At 57.9% G+C, this 25,067-nt stretch overlaps 2 protein-coding genes across 8 annotated transcripts in view; both read right to left on the reverse strand.

Annotated features, from left to right (window-relative positions):
- PHRF1 (PHD and ring finger domains 1) overlaps positions 1-14,387 on the reverse strand; it is a 30,101-nt gene extending 15,714 nt beyond the window's left edge. For 2 of the 5 annotated variants that reach the window (XM_027580464.1, XM_027580463.1), the window contains exons 1-7: positions 14,235-14,259; positions 13,787-13,894; positions 10,146-10,261; positions 9,619-9,720; positions 5,012-5,235; positions 2,400-2,483; positions 966-1,084 (exon numbers count right to left, since the gene is read on the reverse strand). In XM_027580464.1, the coding sequence (XP_027436265.1) occupies positions 966-1,084; positions 2,400-2,483; positions 5,012-5,235; positions 9,619-9,720; positions 10,146-10,239 (623 nt within the window). In that variant the 5' untranslated portion in view covers positions 10,240-10,261; positions 13,787-13,894; positions 14,235-14,259. Of the gene's footprint in view, positions 1-965; positions 1,085-2,399; positions 2,484-5,011; positions 5,236-9,618; positions 9,721-10,145; positions 10,262-13,782; positions 13,895-14,234 lie in introns of all 5 variants that reach the window. The other 3 variants (XM_027580465.1, XM_027580466.1, XM_027580462.1) reach the window with 3 other exon arrangements.
- Positions 14,388-22,171: 7,784 nt separating this feature from the next.
- Positions 22,172-25,027, reverse strand: RASSF7 (Ras association domain family member 7). Of its 3 annotated transcripts, XM_027580473.2 has the most exons (6): positions 24,881-25,027; positions 24,081-24,206; positions 23,181-23,893; positions 22,913-23,041; positions 22,755-22,836; positions 22,172-22,671 (listed from the first exon to the last, which is right to left on the reverse strand). In XM_027580473.2, exons 1-6 carry the CDS (start codon positions 24,993-24,995, stop codon positions 22,640-22,642), a joined length of 1,197 nt encoding a protein of 398 aa, XP_027436274.1. In that variant the 5' UTR covers positions 24,996-25,027; the 3' UTR covers positions 22,172-22,639. The 3 variants fall into 3 exon arrangements, with proteins under 3 accessions (XP_027436274.1, XP_027436273.1, XP_027436275.1); XM_027580472.1 differs by having other exon boundaries at positions 22,172-22,836; XM_027580474.1 differs by lacking the exon at positions 24,881-25,027 and adding an exon at positions 24,532-24,863 and having other exon boundaries at positions 22,172-22,836.
- Positions 25,028-25,067: the final 40 nt, after the last annotated feature.

The raw sequence follows: 25,067 nt of genomic DNA on the forward strand, positions 1-25,067 counted from the left end.
GTGAGTCAAGAGGGTGGCGCCAGAGAGGGAGGGCCCTGGGAGGTGCCCTAGGAAGATAAATGCACAGCATGTGGCATTTGTCTGGGGAGCAAGCATGTGACCAACCAAGTTCCACGCAGGAGGCCCTGGATAGGGAGGCCCTGGGCAGGGGTCAAAGCTTGGGCCAGTCTGCAACAGAAACAAACTTGAACGCTTCCAGGGCCAGCTCTGTGCCACCAGGGCTCGACACTTCTTGCCTCCTGCTGTCAGCCCAACCCTCAAAAGGGCTACTTGTTGCCCCAGAGAAAGTTCCAGACCTGCCAGCCTCATGGGATTCTCTCATTACCACCCGTGCCCTGAGAGGCTGCCACCACCCTCTCACCACAAGCTTAGAGCAGAAAAATTCTTTAAGACATCCAGCGGCAGCCCCCTCAGGGGTCCCTGAGAAGAGGAACCATGATGGAAGGCCGGGGAATGGCTCCCAGGAGCCAGGGCCTGCTGGACACAGGGATCACCTGACCTCCTAGAAGGCGGGGTCCCGCACATGTCCTTTATCTGGGCCCCTGGACCTGCTGGCTGGCCCCACAGCCCCCACTTCTCGTGTTTCCTTTGGCTTTTCTCTGTCTCGATGCATCATGTGCATCTCTGTAAGTGGCCTCAAGAACATTTGGAGGGGAACAGGTAGAGGGTGTAACAGGCGAGGAATAAAAGAGCACGGGAGGCCTGCTGGCTACCAACCAGTGGCCTGCGGCTCAGGTGTTCGGAACACAGGGTGACTGGCCTCAGTGACCACAGCAGCGAACAACTGTGGGTGGAAAGCACAGAACAGCAACCCTGCGGACTTCCCTCTAACAGGTTCATTTAAAACCCCAGTCTCAGAGGCTGGGCTCAGCAGTTCCGAGGGACTTCCCACTTGTCAGGGACTCGGGACAGCAGAAGCGGCTCATCTGCTTCCAAAACTGCCTCGAGAAGGGCTCCAGGCTCACCCAGCATCACAGCCATCACAGAGGAGCAGACGGTCCTCCCGGTCACTCCTGCCGCACACCTCACAAAAGGTTGGGTCTTCCTCCTCACCCTCTCCGGCTCTGGCGTTCTCCACTGGAATCTGAAAGCAGAAAAGCCCTACCGGTCACACGGCAGGAGCCCGAACCGCGGAGCCAACAACTGTGCCGGCGCGGAGCACACCAAGCAGCTCCTCCCACGGGAAGGCCCCAGAACAGAGTGAACCGGCAGGACAAGCCCGGACCCCGGCGCTGGGAACGTGAGGAGGGAGCAGGACAAAAGCAGCAGGCCTTTCTTGAGAACTGTCGTTCCACTCAGCAAAGACAGGGAGTCTCAGAGGCCTCGTGCACCGGGACAGTCACAGCTGCGCAGGGGGCGGGCCCTCCATGCAGGCTCAGGGGCGTGGTTCCCTATGCCGCCGTTACCCAGGCCTGGTGTGCAAGCTCTGTGGACACACTCCCCTCAAACGGTTGCCACCTCCGTCCCCCGCCCGTCTCCCCACGCCGTGGGGCACAGCCTTGCTCCTCTCCTCCGTCTGTGTCAGCACCCGCTCAACCTTTTCTCCAGAGCCAGGTGGGAGACTCAGGGTCCTCCCCAGCCTCTTGCACCGTGGGTCACTCTCCCATCCTCTCCAGCTGAGCTCGCTTGTGTGCCACTTGGACCTCTCTACACACGTCCACACACTGCCCTGGCGGATACTCCAGGTAAACGAAGGCTGCCTACATGACATGGGGACCACTTCCAGGAAAGGATAGCAGAGCTTCTGGGACAGGGGACAGGGGCCTGAACTGGCAAAACCACAGCTGCTGCCTGCAGCACAAACCTGAGCCTTCAGGGCCCAAGTCCCCGTGCACCTATGGCTCTGTGACCTTTGTAAAGAAACCAGCAGGTCTACAGCTACAAAACCCATGTCTAAGGCGTGTCTGCGAGTCTCTGGGATGCCCCTCCTCAACAACAGAGGACTCGTACAGGCCCTTCGAGCCTCTACAAAGCAGACAAGCACCTAAGAGCAGAGGAGAACTTCTTAGCCCTCCTTGTGCGTGACCCCTGCCCAGCACCATCGGGGGTGTGGTCTCCCCCTTGGCTGTTGTGGTAGAGGAGAGAAGCTGTGAGATGTAGAAGAGGCACGTGGGAGTGGGGAGAAGGAAGTCTGAGAAACTGCCACCATCCGCTCCCCCCCCCCCACCTGCCCTCCCACCCAGAACTCGTAGACGGGACAGCACCTCCATCGACCGGCTTCACCCCTTCCTGCTGCAGATGACATTGTAGTGGATTTCTAAAAAGCACTTAACCAATATTTACTCACTTCAGGAAAACAAAATCAATTTCTGAAAGCGCATTCTCCCATTAGACAGGGACCAATGCAGTAAGGCACTGGCGGGGAAGAGGGGCTTCTCGACGACAGCATCTACACTTACCTTCTTCAGGATTTTACCACCAAACCGGGCTCGGATACAAATACACTTAAATATAGTTCGATCGACTGGACAGGAATTGGCATTCTGTAGGAAATAAAAATTGTATCAGGATCCCGTAGGATCGTTTTCACCATTAATACCATACTCAGGGGCGCCTGGGTGGCTCAGCTGGTTGAGCGACTGCCTTCGGCTCAGGTCATGGTCCTGGAGTCCCGGGATCGAGTCCCGCATTGGGCTCCCTGCTCAGCGGGGGGTGTGCTTCTCCCTCTGACCCTCTTCCCTCTCATGATCTCTCTCATTCTCTCTCTCAGATAAATAAAATTTACAAAAAAAAAAAAAATCTTAAAAAAAAAAATACCATACTCAAAGAATTCCTTCAGAAGTCAAAAATTCATTGTATGCTGATCGGCTCTTTACTGAACACACCCTCCAATATGAGAGGTACGGGGGCTCCCATCCTCCCCGGTCTTTGGTCTGACCTTCCGGCACCTGCGGTGGTGTCTCATGATGGAACCACACGCCCAACTGCTCCCAGGCAGCGTTAAGAGCCCTTCTCTGTCCTGAAAGGTGCCCTGCACTTTCTTCAGAAGGCTCCAGAGAGCTGCTTACCAGCGCCCCATCTTCGGTCTAGGCGGCGCTGTGCATGCATTTCGAGCTGGACCCTCTTTCTCTCCATTTCTCACACTCACCCTCGCTTACAAAGAGCGCCACTCTCCCTCGTGCGAAGCCTGCCTTTAGGTCCCCACCACGCTCCTGGGGCCTGGTCTCCGTTCCTGGAGCAATCCCGGTGGAGTCACAATAGTTTTAGAAATCTTAATACCCAGTAGGTGACCTCTCCCTTTCTCCAAAGGACTGGCAATTCTTGGTATTTTCTTTCCCTCCTCTATGAATTTCCCAACACCTCTAGGGCTCTGGATGCTCCAGTCAGGATGGGGAGGAACTGGTGTCACCACAGCCATCTCTGAGCACCTCCCCTCCAGAGAGTGCTCTTTCTTCATTCAGTCCCAACTGTTTTAGAAAAGCTCTTTAAAGGTCTCACGTCTTTTTATGACTTACTTCTGAGTGTAACCTTTTTTTTTTAAAGATTTTATTTATTTACTTGACAGAGAGAGAGACACAGCGAGGGCAGGAACACAAGCAGGGGGAGTGGGAGAGGGAGAAGCAGGCTTCCCTCTGAGGAGGGAGCCCGATGTGGGGCTTGATCGCAGGACCCTGCGATCATGACCTGAGCCGAAGGCAGACGCCTAACGACTGAGCCACCCAGGCACCCATTTCTGAGTATAACTTTTCATCTTTGTTAATCCTGTGCCCAGCAATCTTGCTGAGCTTCGCATTCCGACAGTTCATTTGTATAACATCTTTGTTGACAAACTTATAGTTTGCAAAGAATACCTTTCCCTACGTGACACTTCTACCTTTATTTTCTCCTTCCCCTAATTCAGTATGATACCGGCTAGAAGACAAGCAACCAGCACCTTGTCATGTTCCTCAAACTTACAAGGCTTTGCTTCCTCCAAAAATCTAAACCTTAATCTAACCTGTGCCACGGATCCAACGCCACGGAACAGAAGCAGGTAGTGGCAGGGGCAGGGAAGCCCTCAAAGGACACACAGTGAGGCAGCAAATGTGCAGCCGTGAGGGTGGCATCAGGGCGGCCGAGGTCCAAACAAACTCCCGAGCTCTCTGGGAAAGCGGGGAGCAGGGCTGGGGCTCTGGGGTTACTGTTAACCTCGCTGGGGGAGGTGGTGGCATGGTCTGCTACGTCCACGCTGGTGAAGTTCCAGGTTGGGCAGAGGAGAGCAGACTTAAGGTTCCTGAAGACGGTGACGGGCCGGGGTCGGGGGGCGGTGGCACACATCATTCCTCCGGTCCTCTTCTACGTCTTTGAAATTTTTCATGGTAAGAAATTTTAAAAAGTAGGAAGGGGGTTACTGCTTCTCAAGTTCACCATGAGAGGCGCCTGGGTGGCTTAGTCAGTGAGGCATCTGCCTTCAGCTCAGCTCATGATCTCAGGGTCCTGGGATCGAGTCCCACATCGGGCTCCCTGCTCCGCGGGGGGCCTGCTTCTCCCTCTCCTCCCCACTCGTGCTCTCTCTATATCTTTCTCAAATGAATAAATAAAACCTTTAAAAAAAATTAAATAAAGTTCATCATGAAATATACTGTGTATTTCTGATAAATTCTCTTCATCTGCTTTAAGGCTGGCCCCCTTTACTGCTGGTCATCGCGACTCAGTGCCGAGCTCAATCTCATGCTCTGCATCTGAGATGGACCACAGCATACCGGGCTGCCTCTGCCAGCCACAGACGGCCCCTAGGTCATTCAAGATTTCTGCAGACAGGTCCCCAAGGGACACTGACCCAGAAATAACCCTCTTTATCCCACGCTCCATGAGCACATCACCCCACAGTGAGCTTTACTGGCCACCCCAAGAGCCACGAGCACACCAACCAAAGCAAAGAGCAAGCCAGGACCCAATCCTATGGCCCCAATTTCTACTGTAGAACAAAAAGCACCACCCAGTAAGAGGATGGCAACCAACAGGGTCCCTTGTAAATGGAGAGAGGTCATCCCGATGGAAAGAAGAACCCAAGAGAAGCTGCCTCCCTCACCTTGGACCATTCGACGATACAATCCAGGCAGAAATAATGGGCACAGTTCTCTGGTGTCCCCACAGCCTGGTCTCTGAAAGTATTGAGACAAATCGGGCAGCTCTCGGAATCATCATCAGAATTAAATGCGCCACTGGCTTCCCACTTCCCCTGAGCATCCACCACGGCCCCGGATGCCTCTGCGCCCACTTCTCTTCCTCTTCCTCCTTCAGAGTCTTCGGAACCTTGAAAAAGAAGAAAAGTAACTTTGTGAGTTGGAGCACTGGAAGCAAGCAGGCTACAGCTGCGCTCAGGAAGGCGTTTCCAAATCCCACACTTAGGGAGACAGACACCTTTCCTGCACCCTGCCTGTTGTGCCCATCCCCGGGCACCTCACCTGAAACAGCTTCCAAGCTAAGAGGATGGGACCCTGGCTGAGTGGCTATCCCAGCTCCGCAAGCCCCTACAGCCCCTGCTTGGTGCAGAACCAGAACCTTCACCATCAGGGCAGCTCCCAGCTCCGCAAGCCCCTGCCTTGGTGCAGAACCAGAACCTTCACCATCAGGGCAGCTCCCAGCTCCACAAGTCCCTGCCTTGCTGCAGAACCAGAACCTTCACCATCAGGGCAGCTCCCAGCTCCACAAGCCCCTGCCTTGGTGCAGAACCAGAACCTTCACCATCAGGGCAGCTCCCAGCTCCGCAAGCCCCTACAGCCCCTGCCTTGGTGCAGAACCAGAACCTTCACCATCAGGGCAGCTCCCAGCTCCGCAAGCCCCTACCTTGGTGCAGAACCAGAACCTTCACCATCAGGGCAGCTCCCAGCTCCGCAAGCACCTGCCTTGGTGCAGAACCAGAACCTTCACCATCAGGGCAGCTCCCAGGGGCTCGCCCCCATCTGACAACTGCCCCTGCTCAGCACAGTGGCCTCCAGAGGGTGGCACACCCCCCAAAACCCTCCTCAAAACATGGTGTTAACAAACCATCTGCCTCCAAGTGAGACTTTCCTTACAGGTCTGTTTTTCTTTCTTGGGGGATGTAGGGACCATAGATTTCTAACTATAATAGTTCTGATCAATTTCTGAGAGGTTCTGGGGCTGGGGCCTGAGCTGCAGAAAAGGAGACGCTTTCAGCTCAACATAGCAGTCGACATATACATTCAGTCTTCTCTCCCTCCCAAATGCCATTAGAGGCTCAAGTTCACTTGCACCAGAGATGTGGCAGGCAGGGTCCTCACACAGTCCCAGGACACCACCCCATCCAGTCCCTTCCAGGGTGGACAGAACCAGTGCCTCACCTACGAACCTGCTGCTGCTGCTGCATGGCCAAGGGAAGTACTCCCTGTTGGCTCAACCTAATCAGGTGCATCCTTTAAAAGCTGTTTTCCCCGGATGGTTGCAGAGAAAGAAGTCAAAGCAATGTGCGCCTCCAGGCGTGGAAGCAAGTGAGCAGCTGATGTGAACTGCCGATCAAGGGGGGCAGCCTCTAGGAGCTGAGGACAGTCCCCGGCCGACAGCCAGCCAGAAGTCAGGATTTCAGCCCTACTCCCTCAAGGCTCTGAATTCTGCCAACAAGCAGTGCCCTTGGAGGAGGACCCTGAGCCTCAGATGTGCACCGTGGCCCCATGACCCCTGATGTGAGTGAGTGAGACCTGAGCAAAGGACCAGCAACCCACATCTGGACTGCTGACCCTGGAAACACTGAGATTACGAGCACACTGTTCTGACCTGCTGGGTCTGTGACAGTTCATTACACAGCAAGAAGAAAAACCTAATGAAATTGGCATGCAAAAATTTTGGAAAAGGGCAGGTGAGAAGCTGCATGAGAAAGGGCTTTTCTCAGCTTTCCCGCTTTGCTAAGACCCAAGTAAGCAGAAGTAGGTTGAGGCCAGGTGATCAGATTCTTCTTACGGAATTCCGAAAGGCAAAAGAATTGGCCATCTGAGGGCCACGAGACCCTTGTGCAGCACCTGGGCACACAGAGTGATGCCTCTGAAGTCTGAGGAAGGCAGCTATGCTCACCACTATACCATCAACGCTGCCTCTGAAGTCTGAGGGATGGTGACCGGCAATGATGGGAGCGGTAAAGACTTGTGCAAGTGCACGAGGCCCTGAGCCATCTACCTCTGCTCACCCCTTCTCAGGGGCTGCCGGCCATGGTCCCGACTCAGTAAGGGATCACAGTGAAGAAGGTGCAGAAGGTGCAGCCGAGCGCGCCAGCCTGGCCTGGCAGCAGGCCTGAAAACCCCAGGGTAGACGAGTGCACGGTCCCCAAGAGGAGCACAGCTCATGCTGCAGCCGAGATGGGGGTGCCCTGGGGCTGCACTGAGCAGGCCACTGTGACTCCCTGCAGAGCAGTGTGTGCTTGGCCTGGGGAGCTGGGGGTGAGGCCACAGATCAGAGGCCTAAGTTCTCGGTTTCCGTGGTAAGACTTAAGCAGATAATGTATTTTTTTAAAGATATATTTTTTAAAGATTTTATTTGTCAGAAAAAGAACACAAGCAGGGGGAGCAGCAGACTCCCCGCTGAGCAGGGAGCCCGATGTGGGGCTTGATCCCAGGACCCTGAGATCATGACCTGAGCCGAAGGCAGACGCTTAACCAAGCCACCCAGGTGTCCCAATAATATGTATTTTTAAAGATTTATTTATTTGAGAGAGACCGCATGCACGTGTGTGCAAGCAGAAGGAGGGGCAGAGGGAGGGAGAGGAAGAGAGAGAGAGAGAGAGAAAAAATCTCAGACTCCCCGCTAAATGTGGAGCCTGACATGGGGCTCAATCTCAAGACCCTGAGATCATGACCTGAGCCAAAATCAAGAGTCAGACACTCAACGGACTTGAGCCACCCAAGTGCCCCTTAAGAAGATAACACTTTAAGTTGTAAACTCAACAAACCACAATCAATTTTCAAGGATAAATACTAGGGCAAGAAAAGCAACAAGTAGAAAGCTGCTCTGGGAAGGGCCAGGTCTGCAGGGATACAGGAAATGCCCTTTCAGAAGACCCCCTTCTCTAGTTCTGACTACACTTCCCACCTGCTGAGGAGAGTCAGCCACCTTTTATGTTTCAAAGGTTGGTGCTGAAGAGACAAAGGTTATTCAGTGAAGCTGACAGGCCAGCCGACCAGGGCCTCAGCACCCTCCCTTCCTGTACCACCTCCCCACCTGCAGGCCCTGCACCTGTGTCGCCCTCCCTCCTGGACACTCTGTGCCGCATGTCCCTTTATAACAGCACTCTGTGCTTCACATCACGGCTCAGATGGGCCTCTCTGGAAGCTTCTCCTCACCACCCCAGGTCCACAGAACCCCTCTTCTGGAGAGGCCCCTGCACACCCGCTCTTGCCATGTTACTACCGCCATCATAACTGCTTCTTTATGCCACTGTCTTTGCTGCTAAGTGGTGAGCTCAGGAACAGCAGGAACCCCAGCTTCTGCACTCCCTCCAGGCTCCACCTAGACTCTCTGGCACCCAGCAGGCCCTCAAACCTTTGCTTGAGGGATGAACCAACGTCTTCTGCAGGCAAGCCCAAGGCCCCATCTCAACAGTGGCGGACAAGCAGAACTATACCCAGGACCTGCAAACTCAGCACAGAATTTCATTTCCCTGTGTACAGGGTTCAAAATCTGTGGACGAGTATGTCATCAATACACATAGAGTTGCAAACTCGAGTCTGCTCATGCTATTGTAGTCCTGTTCCTTCATGAACACTGTTACCTTTCTGTAACATTCTAACACTGGTAACCACAAGAGCCTGAGAGACTGTGATGCACAGGCCATGGTATATTCTTTAGGACCATACCTCTCCTGACTTGAGGACTATGCCAGGAGGAAAGCAGCTGTGAGTCAAACTTCCAAAGTCCAGCAGCCTATCAGCAGAGGGCCAAGTGTGCCCTCCCTCTGTGGAAGGTGACTGCAGCTGGAATCCAACAGGATGGCCCAGCCTGGGGACCTTGGAGGCCATGCAGCAGCCAGGGCAGCTATAGAAGGGACAGGGAAGGAGGTGCCGTGCGCCCAACCAGAGTCCCTTACAGCAACACTCCCTGTGCAGAAGTTCAAGGGCACAGATGTCAACCAGCATAAATGTGTTGGGAATTCCTTAATAAAGTCACTTCCTGCACTTGCCAGTTCTCTCCGGGGCTCTGGTCAGAAGAATGAGAGGAAGCCATGAAGGGCTCCACCAACCCGGCCTGTTCAGAGTCCCGGCCAGGTGACCTCGGGCCACAGCAAACCGTGGCTCATGCTAAACCTGCCCTGTACTTGGGGTGGGTGGGTATGCGCACGCGTGTGTGCACGCACGTGAGAAGCACGAGTCACCAAGAGCCCTCTACTCACTATGCCAGAAAATCCACTCTGCCGTGCTCACCCTGGTTAGACCCCAGGTCATGCTGCTCCACATTCTTAGACCTTTTACTCTTTAATGAAGTTGTGCTGTCAAACTGGACTCTGAAACAAAGGCAAGCCACTGCCCCAATGGAAGGTGCAGCATGGTGGCAGGGGAGCCTCTCCCCAAGTCCTCACAGCCCTCAGCTGGCCACTGTGCTTGAGGCATCAACTCCACCGACGTTTTATAAACAGCGGTCCCTGTCGCGGCGAGAGCAAAGAGCAGGAGGCCACTCAAGCAGCGGCATTCTCACCGGACTGGTCCTCGAGGTCCCCGTCCTCGCCGTCGGTGCCGGAGCTGCGTTCGCTGCCCAGGTCGTCCTCAGAGCCCCCACTGGTACCGTCGCTGCTTTCTTCTGAAGCAAAAGAGGTGGAGACACAGGCCCCGAGAAAGGGTCACAACCAAGGCAGCCAAGAGCAAGGGCCGCCTCACAGGGGCACAGACGTGCTCAGAAGCACCTGCCGAAGGGACTATCAGCGGCTGCCCAGATGGGGACAGAGAAGTCGGGCCGGGGGGGACAGAAGTAGGGAAAGCATATCCTTTCACTCTAGGTACACCTGTACTACTCAGCTGAACGGTAAGATAAATGCACGTACTGCTTGTACAATTAAAAGCAAAGAATAACTTTTTAAAAAAGATGAAAAGCTGAATATTGACACATGCAGAAAACTGTCAAAAGGGGACTCGGCACATGAGGTGGCCCTGCTGCCTCTGAGAGGTGCAAGCCGCAAACACCTGCCCCCCCCACCTCTGGGTGGAAGGGGTAGGAGGCTGGCTCACCAGCACTGCTGGCCAGGGCAGTCGGGCTGAGTCGTGGGTGTCCATCTGGCCCTGGGCTTCGGTCCACAAGCTCGTCCAGGCTGTCGTCATCCATCACTGGACATTGGTAACCAGCTCTGAAATAAACCAGAGTCAAAAAGTTCTCAACTGTCCCAGGATGCGATGCTCCCCTCCCGAAAGCGCAGGAGTCACTCTCCACACAGCACGACCTGGTGACGTGTCCATCTGCAGGACAGGGAGGCCAAGCCACAAGACAGAACACAAACAAAGCAACTCAAACCGCAAAGCTGTGCATACGTAGGAGAAAAGACTGATTCCCATCTACAGAGCGACATTCAAAGTCAAATCTCAATTTATAATTAACCTAATTTAGCTTCATTCTGGCGATGTTTCGTTCAATCAGGCACCCACAACACCTTGACACTCCCGAGGAATCCTGACACTAAGCACGAATGAAATGGCTTATCACAAGCTGGGGCAAAGCGGGGATTTCAATGTAGAGGGGCAGGAGGTGTCAGAGGAGCCTAGATGACTAACAGGACCCTCTCCCTGCACTCTCCTGCCATGTCACTCAGCCAACGTTGGCCAGCCTGCCCTCCACCCACCAGATCACCACTGGGAGGCCATGTGTTAGCTGAGGCTGCCCTGCCCTCGCCCCAAATGCACCCACAGGAAGCAGAGGTCGGGCTCACCTCTCAACCACCACCTGCTCTTGGGCTCCTGATTTCCAGGTGGGGACACCCGTCCTGCCTATTCTGTTGTGCGAGGACAACACAGACCTAGACAGGTGACCTCACAAATGGAGCAAAACACAATCTACCTCCTTTGCCAGACCTCCAACTTTGGACCCCAAATAAGGGTTCCTTTCTCAACAATGCTACTCACTTCATTTCCCAGGTGACTCTCAGAGAAAACACTTCTCACAGACAGTCCTTCCATAACTCACCAAGGCAGGGTAAGTAAAGAACACACTCGCTGGGGTACAGTGTGCTTCAGGCCAAGTCCACTCTCCAAGGTCAGAAGAAAGGGGTCATCACACAAAAGACCAGAAGGCAGGGCGCCTGGGTGGCTCAGTTATTGAGCATCTGCCTTCGGCTCAGGTCATGATCCCAGGGTCCTAGGATCGGGCCCCGCATCAGGCTCCCTGCTCTCCCGGAAGCCTGCTTCTAACCCTCTCCCACTCCCCCTGCTTGCGTTCCTGCTCTCGCTATGTCTCTCTCTGTCAAATAAATAAATAAAAATCTTAAAAAAAAAAAAAGACCAGAAGGCATAGGGGCAAAGCAAGAACCGGGGAAGGAGGGTTTGACCCGGTAAGGCTCTCTTCGTGGATCCCACACGCAGGCTTCTTCCCCCATGGGCCGTGTGCCACCACCAAGAGCTTCACATGGCAATCAGAGGGGCCACCACCACCTTTGTACAGATGCTCCCAGAGAATAATCTCCTGGTGGGGCTAAGGCCAGATTCAGATTTTGGAGTGCCTAACTTCCTTTACAAAGCCCCAGATTCTAGGATGATGTCTCCTAAATAGTGAGGATATATGAATTTGATGAAACTATCAACTGCCTCATATTGTTTCTACCTGGAAAGAGTATACTAAGAGGAGGTTTTGTAGAATTATTCACCTCCTAAAGCTACCACCTTTCTTCTATTTAGAGTTCTAAGGTTAAGAAAATGAGCCATGGTCCCACTCAACTAAGGATCTGCACCCTCACTGCTTGGTGACTCAGCAACACAGTAGGGACCCAGGTATCCTGCAATTCCTAGCCTGACTCCTGCTGGAGGCATACAGACCTCAGGACGTGACAGGGCCACAGCCCTTCCAGGAGAATGACACCTCTCCTGTGGGGTCAGGGAAGAGGACCTAGAACTCTCTGGCCATTGTCATCACTGTTCCCACAACTGGACTTCACAAAGTCATCTTACCTACCCTGCCCCTAAAGAGTGCAGCACATTTCCTGCCCTATAGGAAGGTAAATAAATTTTTTCAAGTTGGCCCCTGAAAAACATGGGTTTGAACTGCACAGGTCCACTTGCACGTGCAAATTTTTTGAATACAGTACTATAAATGTGTTTTCCTTCCTTATGATTTTATCTTTCCTTTTGGCTTACTTTATTAGAAGAAGCACGTGTTCATCAACTGTTGATGTTATCGGTAAGGCTTCCACTCAACAGTACACTCCCAGCAATAAAATCTTTGAGGAGTCAAAAGTTATACACGGATTATCCTATCCACTGCACAGGGGTCAGCGCCTCTAATCCCCATGTTGTTCAAGGGTCGACTGTACTCATAAACCTACCAGGAAACACTTCAGACACGAGAAAACGTAACCCCAAGGCCACCCAAGAGACGACAGAGCACAGCTGAGGGCAGTTTCTAGGTGCAAATTCTCACCTTGATGATGTGTTACACAGCACAAGGTCAAAAGTCAGAACAAACCGCCCCTGGCTTCGCCCCTGGTGCAGTAAGACCCAGGTCCACCCGGCAGGGCCTATCTCCGAGGGCTGTCGGAAGAGGTCAACAAGGCCATGAATGGGTTTGGCACACAGGGGCTTGCCAGGAATGGCGTTGAACTCCCTGCGCCTGTGGGGTTAAGTCCCACCACAGCCGGTGAGGGCAGCAGGAGAGTGTCAACTATGAGGCTAAACATCGTCCGTTCCGACATCATCACACGACAGTTAACTGCTGGCAAAGAACCCAGATAGCCTCTGAAAGTACTTTCGAGAGCAAACACCTGTGCAAATACTGAGGAAGAGGCCACCACTAGAGACCCTTAGCAACCCTTTCCCTGTCAGGAACACTGCAGTCAGAACTCTGTGTTAACTCTGCTGGCCCTACCAGCAGCCCTCAACATGCCTGGCCACACTCACCATCCCTACTTCTGCTGGTATGTTCCAGACCACAGGCAACGGTGGTGGTGTTCTGTGGCTCTCCTGCTCTACCTCTAGATTTAGGGAGCTGAGAGGAAATAATTTCTCTTTCTTCAAATGCAAGGACCCAAAGCACCTATGATTCCAACCGCTACTAAGGAAGCCAAAGAACTTCTGGTGGTAACTGGCACCTGTGCCAGGCCCTGAGCAAGCATGCCAGGTCCAGCATTCCATACCCGGCCAGGACTGTCATTCTTTACCCCACGTCTGCCATGAAGGAGACCTGAAAACTGTAAACTGCAATGGAAGTGAAAAAGTAGGGCCAATAAGGTCTCTGCAGGGCTGACGTGGACACCAAGAGTCTATACCGGGGGGCTGCGGAGAGGCCCAAAGCCAGGCTCGCCCCGTGGGGGCCTTGCCACTGGCCTGGTGCACAGAACACACCGGAAGGTGCCAGCCACTGTTATTCTGACTCAACATTCTTGTAAAGACAAACCCTCCCCGCGGTCCTGGGAGGCCTCACCTTAGCCTCACGTTCTAACCACAAGACCCCTGGTTAGAATGAGGCTCCCAGGCAGATTACCGCAAGCTCCCGTAGAGACAACAGCAGTATATAATCTCCTAAATTGACGAAGCGTAACACGAGCACTGCGAAAAAGAACGCGGAGCAAGAGTCTGAGGCTCTGCGCTCAGCAGCGTGCGCCCCTGGCGAGTCGCGCGGCCTCTCCCTCCCCCGATGTGTTCACGCGCAGAACAGGAAGGGCAGTACCTACTCCAGGGGCTTGTTGTAAAGACTACGTGAGCTAATAGGAAGCCATCCCGTGAACCGCTCGGGCTGCCGAAGCGTAGACGAAGCCGCTGGCTGCAGTGACCACCAGGAACTGGAAACGAGTTGGCACAGGGTCAGACTTCGCTCGCGCCGGGGAGGGAAACAGCGCGGGCCGGAGGGGGGCGATTCCACAGGACAAGGCGGGTGGGCCCCCCGCCGCCGGGGACAGGCGGCGGCCACCGCAGAAACCCGCCTGCGGCCCGAGGGGCCTCCCGGCCCGGGCGCGGGCCCTCCGCGCCGCCCGCCCGCGCTCCCCGCCGCCCGCCCGGGGCCAGCGCGACGCAGGCCTCGCCCCGAGGGGCAGGCCGCAGACAAAGCGCGCGGCGCTCGCGGACGGCCCTCGCGCCGGGGCGCGGTCGGGACCCGGGGGCCGCCGCGGGCCCCGCACGTACCCGAGAACCTTGCGTCCCTCCCGCCGCTCCCGGGCGCTCGCCGCGCCGCCCCAGCGCCAGCCTCAACTAGGCCGCCGCCGCCGCCGCCGCCGCCGCTGCCGCCGCCGCCGCCGCGCGCTCCCCGACCCGGAAGTGCACGGAGCCGGCTTCCGGGGCCCTCCCGCGTCGCCCCGCCCGTTGGCGGGAACCACTGGGACCAGGGTGGGGAAGAAGAGCCTGAAGTGGCGGAAGTCGCCGCTCGCCGTGGCCGGGGCTTCGAGACTTCGCAGACACTGCTTAATGCTGGCCCACCTCGCAGGAATACTAGTGTCTGGAAGACCTTGTGGTGTCTAGGCCCCCGCCAGTGGGCCGTTCCGTGTCAGTCCTCCCCCGCCGGGAATTGGTACAGTCCGAGCCCCGGCCCTCCGACCAGGGCGAATGGAAGCGGCCGTCCGGCACACCTGAGCCCCCGCCCTCAGGCCTGGCCCCGCCCCATGCCCGTGGGCACGCCCCAACCCTGCTGCCCCGCCCCCACGCGGTGGCCCGGCCCTCCCCGGTGTTGGGCACGCCCCAGGCCCCCGGCGCGCTCGTCGCTCGCCTCGTGGCGCTCCGGGGACGAGCAGCTTCGCGCCCTACAGTCGCTCCTGGACCAAACACTGATGGAGTCCTGTGTGGGCACGCTCCTCCAGGTGCTGGGCACAGCGGGAGGAGACCCTAGCCCCGCGTCCCGTATGGTTCAGACACCGGAAACCACCAGCGCTGTCGGCCACCACACCGCGTGATGTGTGAAAAGCTGACTCCCGCTATGATGAAAGATAAAGCAGGGTAGGGTCCGGGGCTCAGGAGCCTGGGAGGACTGGCCAGTGTTAGGCGGTGAGGATGGACCTGGCAATGAGGTGGGGGCCAGAGGGGCCGCCGTGGGCAGAGCACCGAGAAACCGCCGCTGGACCTCGGAAAGGAGGCCAAGCAGGGGTGGCTGGGCCCAGTGCGGGATGTGGCCAGAGGCGCTAGGGGCACGGGAGGATCTGGGGCAGGATGACACGTGCAGGCTCCGCGAGGGGGGGTGGGGTGGGGGGCAAGGTGGGGAAAAGACTAGAGCAGTGAGGGCAGACACAGGGGGATCCCCAGTTCAGGAACCACCGTGGCTGGCTTGGGCTCGGATGGGCGCAGCTCAGGTTTGGAAAGCAAGAAACTCCTGGTAGATTCTGAAGACAAGGGATTTGCTGAGGGATGTGTGAAGTAAACAGGAGGGGAACCAGGAGAGGGGCTTCTGGAAGCCAGGGAAGGGAGGACCATCAAGCAGGGCCCGGGGTCGAGTGAGGTGGGGGTCACTGTGACCCTGAGAATAGCAGCGCTGGAGGTGGGAGCGCCGCGGGGAGTTTAAAGAGGGTGGGAGAGTAACCAGCGCACCAACATCTCTTGCAAGTGGCCCTGCTGCAAAAGGAAGGAAGAGTGGAGCCAGCGGAGGGAGGGTTGTCTTTTCTGCTTACTGCCAGAGAGATAATGGCTAGTTTACACACTCTGAAAAGGACTTTGCAGAGAGGGAGAATGGATGGCACCAGAGATATGGAAGACTCTGGAGCAATTCCTCTCCATGGGCCAGAGGGGTGGGGTCTGGAGGGGGTTTGCTGGTGCAGCACGGTACCTCTTGGGTGTCCTCCAGGCCAAGTACTTAAACCTGGGCACTTGGGCTCCCAGTGTATCAATCATGTAACCATGGGACAGCTTCTTGACCTCTCTGTGTGTCAGTGTCCTTGGCCATAAAATGGAGATTGAGGGCTGGATGGGTGAGTATTGGGAGAGCACTTTGGGTGGGGTCCAGCATGGTGACTACCCTGCACCAAGCACCTCCCCCTCCCTCTCCTTCTCAGTGTGGAGCTTGGCATGTGCTGGCCCTTCTAGACACACATGCCTACCTGCTGAAGACCATTGGATAGAACGATACTACCCAGCAGAGGTTCCCACGTGGGGTATAGGGGTACCCTGCTGATGCTGCTATGAAGGAGTTGGACAGCCAGCTTATAGCCAACTTGGAGTTCCCTTGGAGAGGGGGCAGCCCTTCCTACCTTCATCTGCCGCTGTTCCTGGGGCTCCTGGAAAATTGTCATAATAAACACATGCACCCACATGAGTTATAGAAAAATACTTACTCAGCAGGCATCCTTGGGCAGTGCACAACCTACCCAGCCATTTCAACCTGTGCTCAGATGTGAGCTGTGCTCCCAGGAACTGCCCAGAGCCATTGGTCTGGGCCCATATTGAACATAGGTGGTACCTCGAGAGCACAGGCACATAACAAACCTCTCACCTATTGATGCCCTCCCACATGCATGTGGTCACCTTCTGTATATACCCCCCATCAGTACTGTCACCTCCAGTGCACACTGACTAGCCACCCACCTGCCACCTCTCACATGCTAGTTCCAAGCAAGGACACAACATGTGTACCCTGCCTCATGCCCCTTATAGACCTGCACTCTGTATCCCTTGCTGGGTTTGGGGTGTGTGCTCCTGCGCCCTGTTCTGCTCCACCCCCACCCAGAGCACAGGCAGGAACATACATGAAATGCACTCTTCTCTCCTGTACAGGAGGGTGGAGCATGACTGGGAGCTACCTTGGTTCTGTCCAGCCCAGGCCAGCCCTTTCCCCAGCCGTCAGGCCTGCACACAAACACAGGGCCGGAGCGGGGCGGGGGTGGGGTGGGGTAGGGAGGAGACAGGTACAGCTGTGTTCCCTGACTTAGGAATGCAGGCCTATTAGTGACCCGGGCTTGCCTTAACCAATGACCACAGACTGGGTAGCTTAAAACAACAGATGATTCTCTCACAGTCCCAGAAATTATAAATGCTGAAATCCAAGGCAGCTGTGCTCCCTGGGAAATCTGTAGGAAATCCTTTCTTGCCTCTTCTGGTTTCTGGTGCTCCAGGCTTCCTTGGCTTGTGGCCACATCACCCCAATCTTCGCCTCTGTCTTTACATGGCCTTCCCATGTGTCTGTATCTCTCATGTGTCTCTTATAAGTACATTTGTTATTGAATTTAGGGCCCACCCAGGTAAACCAGGATGATTTTATCTCAAGACCCTTAATTATAGCTGCAAAGACCCCTTTTCCAAGTAAGGTAACATTCACAGGGTCTAGGTGCTAGGATACAGACATCTTTTTGAGGGGACACTATTCAACCCACTACAGAGGGTGATAAGGGGTGCATTTGGAACCAGCAGGACTGGGGGACAGCTGGAAGTCATACCAGTCATGGCAAGGCAGGAACTCAGTCACCCTGACTTTTGGCTTCTCTATGTCCCCAAACCCCAGACTTCTTTCCTCCAAACCTCTATCCTGTCCTGAAGGTGTGGGCCTCCTCAGGGATCCTGCAGATTCCTAGGGATTCCTTTCCACATCACATTATCCAGGCTTTGCTGACCCCTCCACTTCTGACTGCCAGTAGAACTGAGCCAGCTCCTTGCTGCTCTGTGCTCTTTCCCCACCCATAGGTGGCCACACCCACAACATCCTGCCTTGAATTTCTATCTGCAGGATTCAGGCTCCTGATGTCCCAGGCCTCCCTGGAGTCTCAGCACTTAGCCACTTAGGCAATGGTTTTGAAGGAAGAAATGAAGTGACCATGCTGATGGGAAGGGTGCAGCAGGGTCTGTGCTGGGGTTGTGGCACCTGCTGGGCTCCAGCCTCTGCACACTTGGGATGCAGGGAAGTCAATGGAGGGAGAACCAGGAACAGGTGGTGTAGAGGCCAGGAGGGGGGCCACAGGAGAACCACCAGGGACCAGGGTGGCTGAGGCTGAGGGCTACAGCCCCTGGGCAGTGAAGAGTGGAGGGCTCCTTCAAAGCTCCTTGGAACCAGATGAGTAGGGTCCTCTAGGGAGGGCCAGGGTCTGAGGCAGATGCGTGAGACTGAGTGAGGTGAGGGAAAGCGGGGAGCTCTGGCTTACTTGGAGGGGCACAGAGGGCTTATGAGGACTCCTGTGTCAGGAACAAAAGGGGAGCAAGCATCTCTCTACCTCATTAGGGGTCCGCATGTCCCCTGATTCTGCCTCAGGGGTCCCCTTTGGCCATGGAGGCGGGGAGGGGAGTGTGAAGGGAAGGGGGCCAGGGCCAAATCTCCCTTGGCTGCCACCTTGGGGCACCACCCAGGAGTCAGTAACTCCAGGTCCGAAACAGTCTGTTCTTATGCTTTATACTTTTTCAAAGCCCAGACAGGATGGGGCAAACCACCGATGGCCCTGCGCCCCGCGCCGTGTCCCCTCCGGACTCGGACTCCGAGCCTTCCAAGGAGGCGGATCCCCCGCCCGCCAGCCACAGCGCTCCGAGGGGGCCGCGGGCAACGCGGGCCCCACGGGCGTCCCGAGGGTGCGGCAGGGCTACGTGCACCCCAGCCCCGCGCGGTCCCGGGAGCTGCCGACCCGCCGCGAGGGCGGGGGAGCGCCTCGGGCCGTACCACCCGCCCCGGCCGGCGGGGGAGACGCCCCGCACGGCCCAGCGCGGCGCCCGCAGGCCCCGCCCGGCAGGTGGCGGCCCCGCCCCGAGGCCGACGTGCGGAAAGGAACGCGCCTGCCGCGCCCGCGAGGGGCCGCGCGGCGGTGGGCGTGGCGACCCGCTCCCACCTCGCGCCCACTGGCTGGGGCGCAGCAGGGCGGGCCCGGCCCAGCTGGCCATTGGCTACGAGACCCGCATATTTGCATACGGGCCGGGCGCGGGGCGTGGGGCGCGGGGCGGTCGGGGGCCGGTCGGGGGCGCCAGGGGCCAGCGGCCGCCGCCGAATTTGGGCTGAGAGCCGGCGACGGCCCCGCGTCGCGGTTGCAGGTTACGCGCGAGGGGTCCCAGACCGGCGGGCGGGGGCTCGGGCCGGGCTGGTGCGGTGGGGCTCGGACGCACAAGTTGGAGGGGAAGGAGGGGTCGGGGGTGGGGGACGGCCCCTCCGTCCACCCGGTGGCCTCCAGGCGCAGGGCAGCCACTGCCCACCGCACACTGCGCTGCTCCGGACCCACTGTGCGTGTGACAGCGGCTGATCTGTCCCTGGGCAGCGCGACCGCCCCGGCCCCTCTGTGACCCTGCTGTGTCGGGCAGGGAACAGCCAGACCAGGTGGGAGGGCGAGCAACAAGGCGGGGAGAGGCGAGGGCGCCCCTGTGGACCGGGTTTGCCTGTCGGCGCTCAGCAGGGGCGGTGGGGAGGAAGAGGAAACATCGTGGGGCTTCACAGCCCTCCACAAGAGGGGGCTCAGGTTGGGCCAAATGCGCCCTTGGAGGGAACTTTTCTTTTCCTTGTGTGTCTCAGGTGCCAGGATGTGCAGAGTTGCTGGGATGGTCTTCTGAACGTTTCCAAGCCGAGGGCAGCCCTGGGCAGGCACGGGTGTCGTGGTCAGACCCTTGGCCCTCAGGATCGGAGCCCCTACTACCTGTCTCTTAAGGACCACCTCTGGAAACTTTCTTAAGGAAGATGGTGACGGATTTGGCTTTTCTGTACATTTCTGCCACTTAAGCTAAGGCCACTAAAGGAGTCAATGCCAAGGACCCACTTGTGGTGCCCAGCGACATGCCCTCCCAGAAGTGGGGGCACCTAGTAGAGCCCCCAGCCTGTCTGCAGGGCCTGCTTCTCTGCTGGGGGTTTCCAATCCACTCTGAAAATCTGCTGGTCGGGGACCACGCCTGGAGCAGCCTCCAGGCATGCAGGGGCCAGGATGTCTGCCACAGGCCCTCTCCCAGACAGTGGGGGTTGATGGCTGGAGCTGGGTCTGCAGTTGTCAGCACAGCGTCAGGGAGAGGCAGCCTTAGCTGTGGCCTTACATGGACTTGGACTCCCGTTTGGAGGGAGCCTGTCCTAAAGGTCACTGTGGTGTACTGAGGGTCACACCCAGTAGGCTTGGCAGGCAGGTTCTGCAGGAGACAGCGAGGTTGTGGGTGGCCTTAGGGTTGAGAACCAGTGGAGCTGATTGGCTGCCACAGGGCAATGACTTGCTGTGGGTGACCCCCAGTGTTCTCAGCCAACCCACAAGAGTACCTTTGCACTGGGGGTGAGCAGAACTCGGAGGTCAGGAGGAGCTCCAGTGCCATCCCCCAATGCAGCCTGGCCCTACAGAGACAGTGATGAAGGCTGCCTCTGCAGTTACATCAAGCAGGGTCCTGTCTCACCCTGCCTGGGCAACTGGCCTGACCTGGCTTGGTCCTGCCTTGCCATGGCGTGGATGTGTGTGTTTTGGGGGGGGGAGCTGGGCCTCTCCTTAGCTCAGCATAGCTCACATCATTGTTTTCAAAGTGCAGCTTAAAGCTCCAAAGTAAACTTTTCAGCAACTCCAACGTTTCCTTACTGATTTGAGGCACTTGTGGCCACTTTTGGGGGATATGGGATTTTGTCCACCTGGAACAGCCACAGAGGAGGAAGGTTCTGCCCCCTTCCCCACCCTAGAGCACAGCGGCTACCTGAGGACCCTTCCCAGGTAGAAAAGAGGGGTCATCAGCTTTCTCAGCCAGTAGCAGACCAGGGACAGGTCCCCTGGCGAGGTCTCAGAAGGAACAGGTGTTCCCTGGAAACAAAAAGGAGACCAGGGGTGTGTGAGCTGCGCTAGCATCAGAACTGCTTCCCTTTGGGGGGTGGGAAAGCACGTGACACCGGGAGGGTGTGGGCTAGTTCCCAGCTAGCACCTGGCTTTGCCCTGTGCTGGCTGGTGTGCTCAGCTTGGGAGATGACCCTGTGCTGGGGCTCGGGGCAGGTGCCCAGAGGTACATCCAACCCACCTGAGCACAGGTGAGGGCTGTGGGTGGGGAGAGCAGGCCCCTTGGACCTGGTGGTAACTGCCTATAGCTCCAGCCCTCCCATCCAGGGCACAGCACGATCAGTATTTGCATTCCAGGCTATACCCCATGTGACTGTGCACTCGGCCGTGTCTGGAATGGGCTGCTGTGAGGTAGACAGTGGGCTCAGGTGGGAGCGTAGGTAGGAGCTGGGTAGAGCTGGGGGCTTTGGAGTCAGGAGCCTGGGCCAGAAGTCCCCTGCTGCTGCCTGGCCTGTCCAGTCGTCGCTCCTAGTCCTGTTCCATCTTGGGCAGGAAGTATCCTGGTTGCCCCCCCCCCCCACAAGCTGCTCCTGATGGTGCTGCCTCTTGGTGGCTTCCTTGCTCCTTGTACTCAGGACTTCATGTCCCCTATGGTCGGCCCCAAAAGAAGTGGGGAACACCAGGCCCAGCTCAGGGGCCACTCCAGAAGGCGGAGTCCATCCCAAAGTTGCTGACCCCAAACTCAGCACAAAGACCCCTATCATCTAGGATGCCTCCATTTCCTGTTCCCTAATATCCATGGTTGCACCGAGCCCCTGGGTTCTGACCATCACAGCCACAGTGCTCACAGGTGGGACCTGCAGCCTGACCAGGACCAGGGCCGTGATTTGGACATCACTCTGCCCTCATTTTGAGGCTGCAGGCACAGAGCAGAGCCTTCACAACCCACCTGGGAAGCAGAGGGGGCCTGTTGGAAGGCTGGGCAGCACACCCTCATGGGGCCTACACAGCTCTTCTGGGTGAAGTTCCTTGGTCCTGGCCGACCAGGAGTCGGGACCTGCCCCCACAAGCTCTCAGTAAACCTGATAGGCAGGTATGGCATGTCCAGGAGCCATCCCAATGGGGTGGCAGTTCCTGCTACTGGTGAGGAGTAGGCCAGAGGAGGGCACTCAGACCAGGGCTGAGGCTGATAAGGCCCCACACTGTCCCAACTCTCAACCCAGGCTGAGGCTGCCAAGGAGAGCCCCTGGGTGCAGCAGCTGGAAATGTGAGGCCCTACAAGCCCCAGCTTTGGGCCCAACTGACCACTGGTCCCCGGGAGACCCCTCCCCCCCTTCTCAAGAGCCCTGGTTGTGGCCAGGCCCAGGTAGCTTGGGGTACTCCCCAGTGACTTTGGCTGGTCTCAAGTTTTAGGTCCCACAGACCCTGTCCAGTACAGCCTCAAGACACACTCAAGCCATTATGGGCAGTTTATTGAGGTTTTAGGGTTGGGGTAGGGGAGGCGGCATGCCTGTGTGTGCATGCAGGCTCAAGGAAGGATATCTCCCACATGCAAGCACACGCCCACAGGCTGAGAAGTGTCCACACATCTCCCAACCCCAATAAGGAGCCATGGCCTTTGGGCGTAGCAAATTCTGAGCTGGTCCCGCCCCCTGCTTCTCCAGGGGGGTTGGCAGACTTGGCAAGAGCTAGGGCAAGTGTCCTCAGCCTCCCCCTGCCCCCCACAGCGGAAACCCCAGGGCTCTGAGGTGTTCTGTCTCAGGCCCAGGGCACCAGGGCTTCCCACTGTATGGGGGAATGAATCCTCTGCGACCACCAATCTCCTGTTGTCCAGGTCGGGCTGGCCTTGGCTGCCCTCGCTCGTGTCATTGGAGCCCAGGGCTGGGCTGGCAGTGGACATCCATTATGGGGCAAGAGCTGCTACCTCCAGGAGTTCTGCCTCATTGGGGCAACTGTGGGGAGGGCACAGGCTGAGGGGACTGCGGAGGCCCCAGGAAGACCCTGTCCCACCCAAAGTGGGGAAGACACGACATACTCTCTGGGCTCAGGCTAGACACTAGAGCAGAATTCTGAGGGGTTCTTGTGAGGGGCTCTTCTCCGGCTGGAGGCAGAAGATCCTATAGGGAGAGTAGGTCAGCTTGGAGCTGCGCCAGGCCTCCCACCCACCTGGCCTCCCTCCAGAACCACTCTGACCTGTGTGCTGAGGGGGCCCCTGTCTGGCGGCGGGGGTGGTGGCAGTGCAGCCCCCGTCTGCTGGATGAACTGCTGCAGGTTACACTGACGGAGCTCCCGGTTCAGTTCCTCAAGTTCCTGGGCTTGGGCCTGGGGCACAGGGAGCCCTCAGGGGACACAGCCATAGGGCTCCATGGCCTCATGCTCTCCCTAGTCTGACCCTGAGACCAACCCCCAAATCTGCTCACACTGGGGACATCAGCAGGGGCTCGGGGGCCTGTGGGCTTACCTGCAGGGCATGCTCGGCGGCCTCCAGGGCCCTGCTTACCAGGGCCAGGCTGCCTTGTACCTCTGCGCTCTGCCGTTCCTGGGCAGCCAGGTCCTGGCGCAAGCGTTCAGTTGCAGATGCTGTGGGTGAGGGGGGCCCAGGGGCCTCAGAGGCCAGATGTAGTTCAGCCTCCAGGGCACGGGCCTGGGCATCCAGGGCCTGCAGCCGGGCAGCATGCTCGGCAGTGGCTGCGCTCAGGGCTTGCAGGCGCGCCTGCCCCTCACGCTCCCGTGCCTGCTCCCGCCGCAGCTCCTGCTCCCAGAAGGCCTCTTGACCCAGCTCCACTGCGTTCCTCCGCACTCTTCGCTCCAGGCCCTGCAGGTCTGCACAGGAGCCTGGGATTGGTGCTACAGGGGCCACAGGTTCAGGCAGCGCAGGGCTGGTGACCAGCCCAGGGCACCCCAGGTTGAAGGTCAGTGCTTGGCGCTGCTCGTGGCCCAGGGCTGGCCGTGGCTTTGGGGGGACGCTGGCTCGGACTGGGCAGCGCTCAGGAGGTGGGCAGCTGTCTGAGGAAGGCCTCCCAGCGAGGCTGGGCCCTGTCCGCCTCAGGACAAACTGGACATCACTGGCAAACTGTCCACAGGTAGCCTGGGCACCCACTGGACACTCCTGGGGCAGCAGCTGCCGTTCCTTTTCCCTGAGACGCTGCACGAGCACAAAGCGGCCCGTCTGGCCTGGGGTAGGAGGAGACAGGTCAGCCTGTGCCCCCCCCCCCAACAGCCTCCATTCACCTGGCTTGAGAAGTTAGGGGAGGGCAAGAGGGATCATCAGCCAGCCCCACCCTCAATGGGAGAAGGGGCCCGAGGGCCAGGCCCCACCTCAGGTGCACCTGTTGGGCCATCTGTGCCTGAAAGGACTCACCTATTGCTTGGGCTAGTGCTATGACCACTTCCTGACAGGTGGTTTGCTCCGAGACCCCACAGACCACGCGCTGTATGCCATCCACCCACACCTTCAGCTCCATCGCTGCTAGCCCGGAGAGCATCCCTGTCATGCAGGGAGGACAAAGGCCACAGGGTCAGGCCCTGCCTGGCCCCACCACCGCCTGGCCCCTCCTCTCCTCACCTCCAGAAGTGGTTCAGGGCTACTGCCCCCTCCCCATGCCAGGCCTGCTCTCCTATGCTTAGCCCCACACGTAGGCCATACGTTGTTGGGGTGAAGGTAGTCAACACCAGCCCCCCAATGGGTAATCATTGTGCCCTCCAGAAGCACTTTGAAGCTCCCCGACTTCCCAGCCTCCTCTTGCCCCGCCCCACTCCCGGAACAAGGCGAATCATTAACCAGATCCAGAACTTCCTGCCTCCCCAGTCACCTGGCTCGAAAGGCACTGCCCCTCCCACGGGACGCCGGCCTCAGGCACCCAAGGGCGCCCTCACGAAAACACTGCTTCCCGCTGCCATGGGAACGCCCCCTCCCCCGCGACTCAGACCTCGGCCCTCCGGAGCCACGGAACCGCGCCTGGGCGGCCCGTGCCGGCGCGGGCAGCCCTTTTCTCTCTCCCGCCAGCCGCTGCGCTCGGCCCCCAGGCCGCCGTCGCTGCTGCGGAGCCGCTGCAGGTGCGGCGCGGCCCCCACGACGGCCCAGCCCGCGCCCCTCCATCGGAGTTTCCGTCCGAGGCAGCGGCCCGCACGCAGGAGGACCTGGGTCCCTGCGCGGCTCACCTGGGCGCTCGCTGGCCTCCGGGACGCAGACTCGAACCGGCTGCTTCCCGGCGCCGGGTGCCGCCGCAACCTGCCGCCTCCAGCGCAGCGGGCGAGCCCCGGCTCGCCACTCCATTGGCCCGCAGCCCGAGCGCCCCGCCCCGCGCCTCCCTATTGGCTCCCAGGGTCGCCCGCCCGCCCTGAACCA

The sequence above is a fragment of the Zalophus californianus genome, chromosome 11, assembly GCF_009762305.2.
Source record: "Zalophus californianus isolate mZalCal1 chromosome 11, mZalCal1.pri.v2, whole genome shotgun sequence".
NCBI lineage: Eukaryota > Metazoa > Chordata > Mammalia > Carnivora > Otariidae > Zalophus > Zalophus californianus.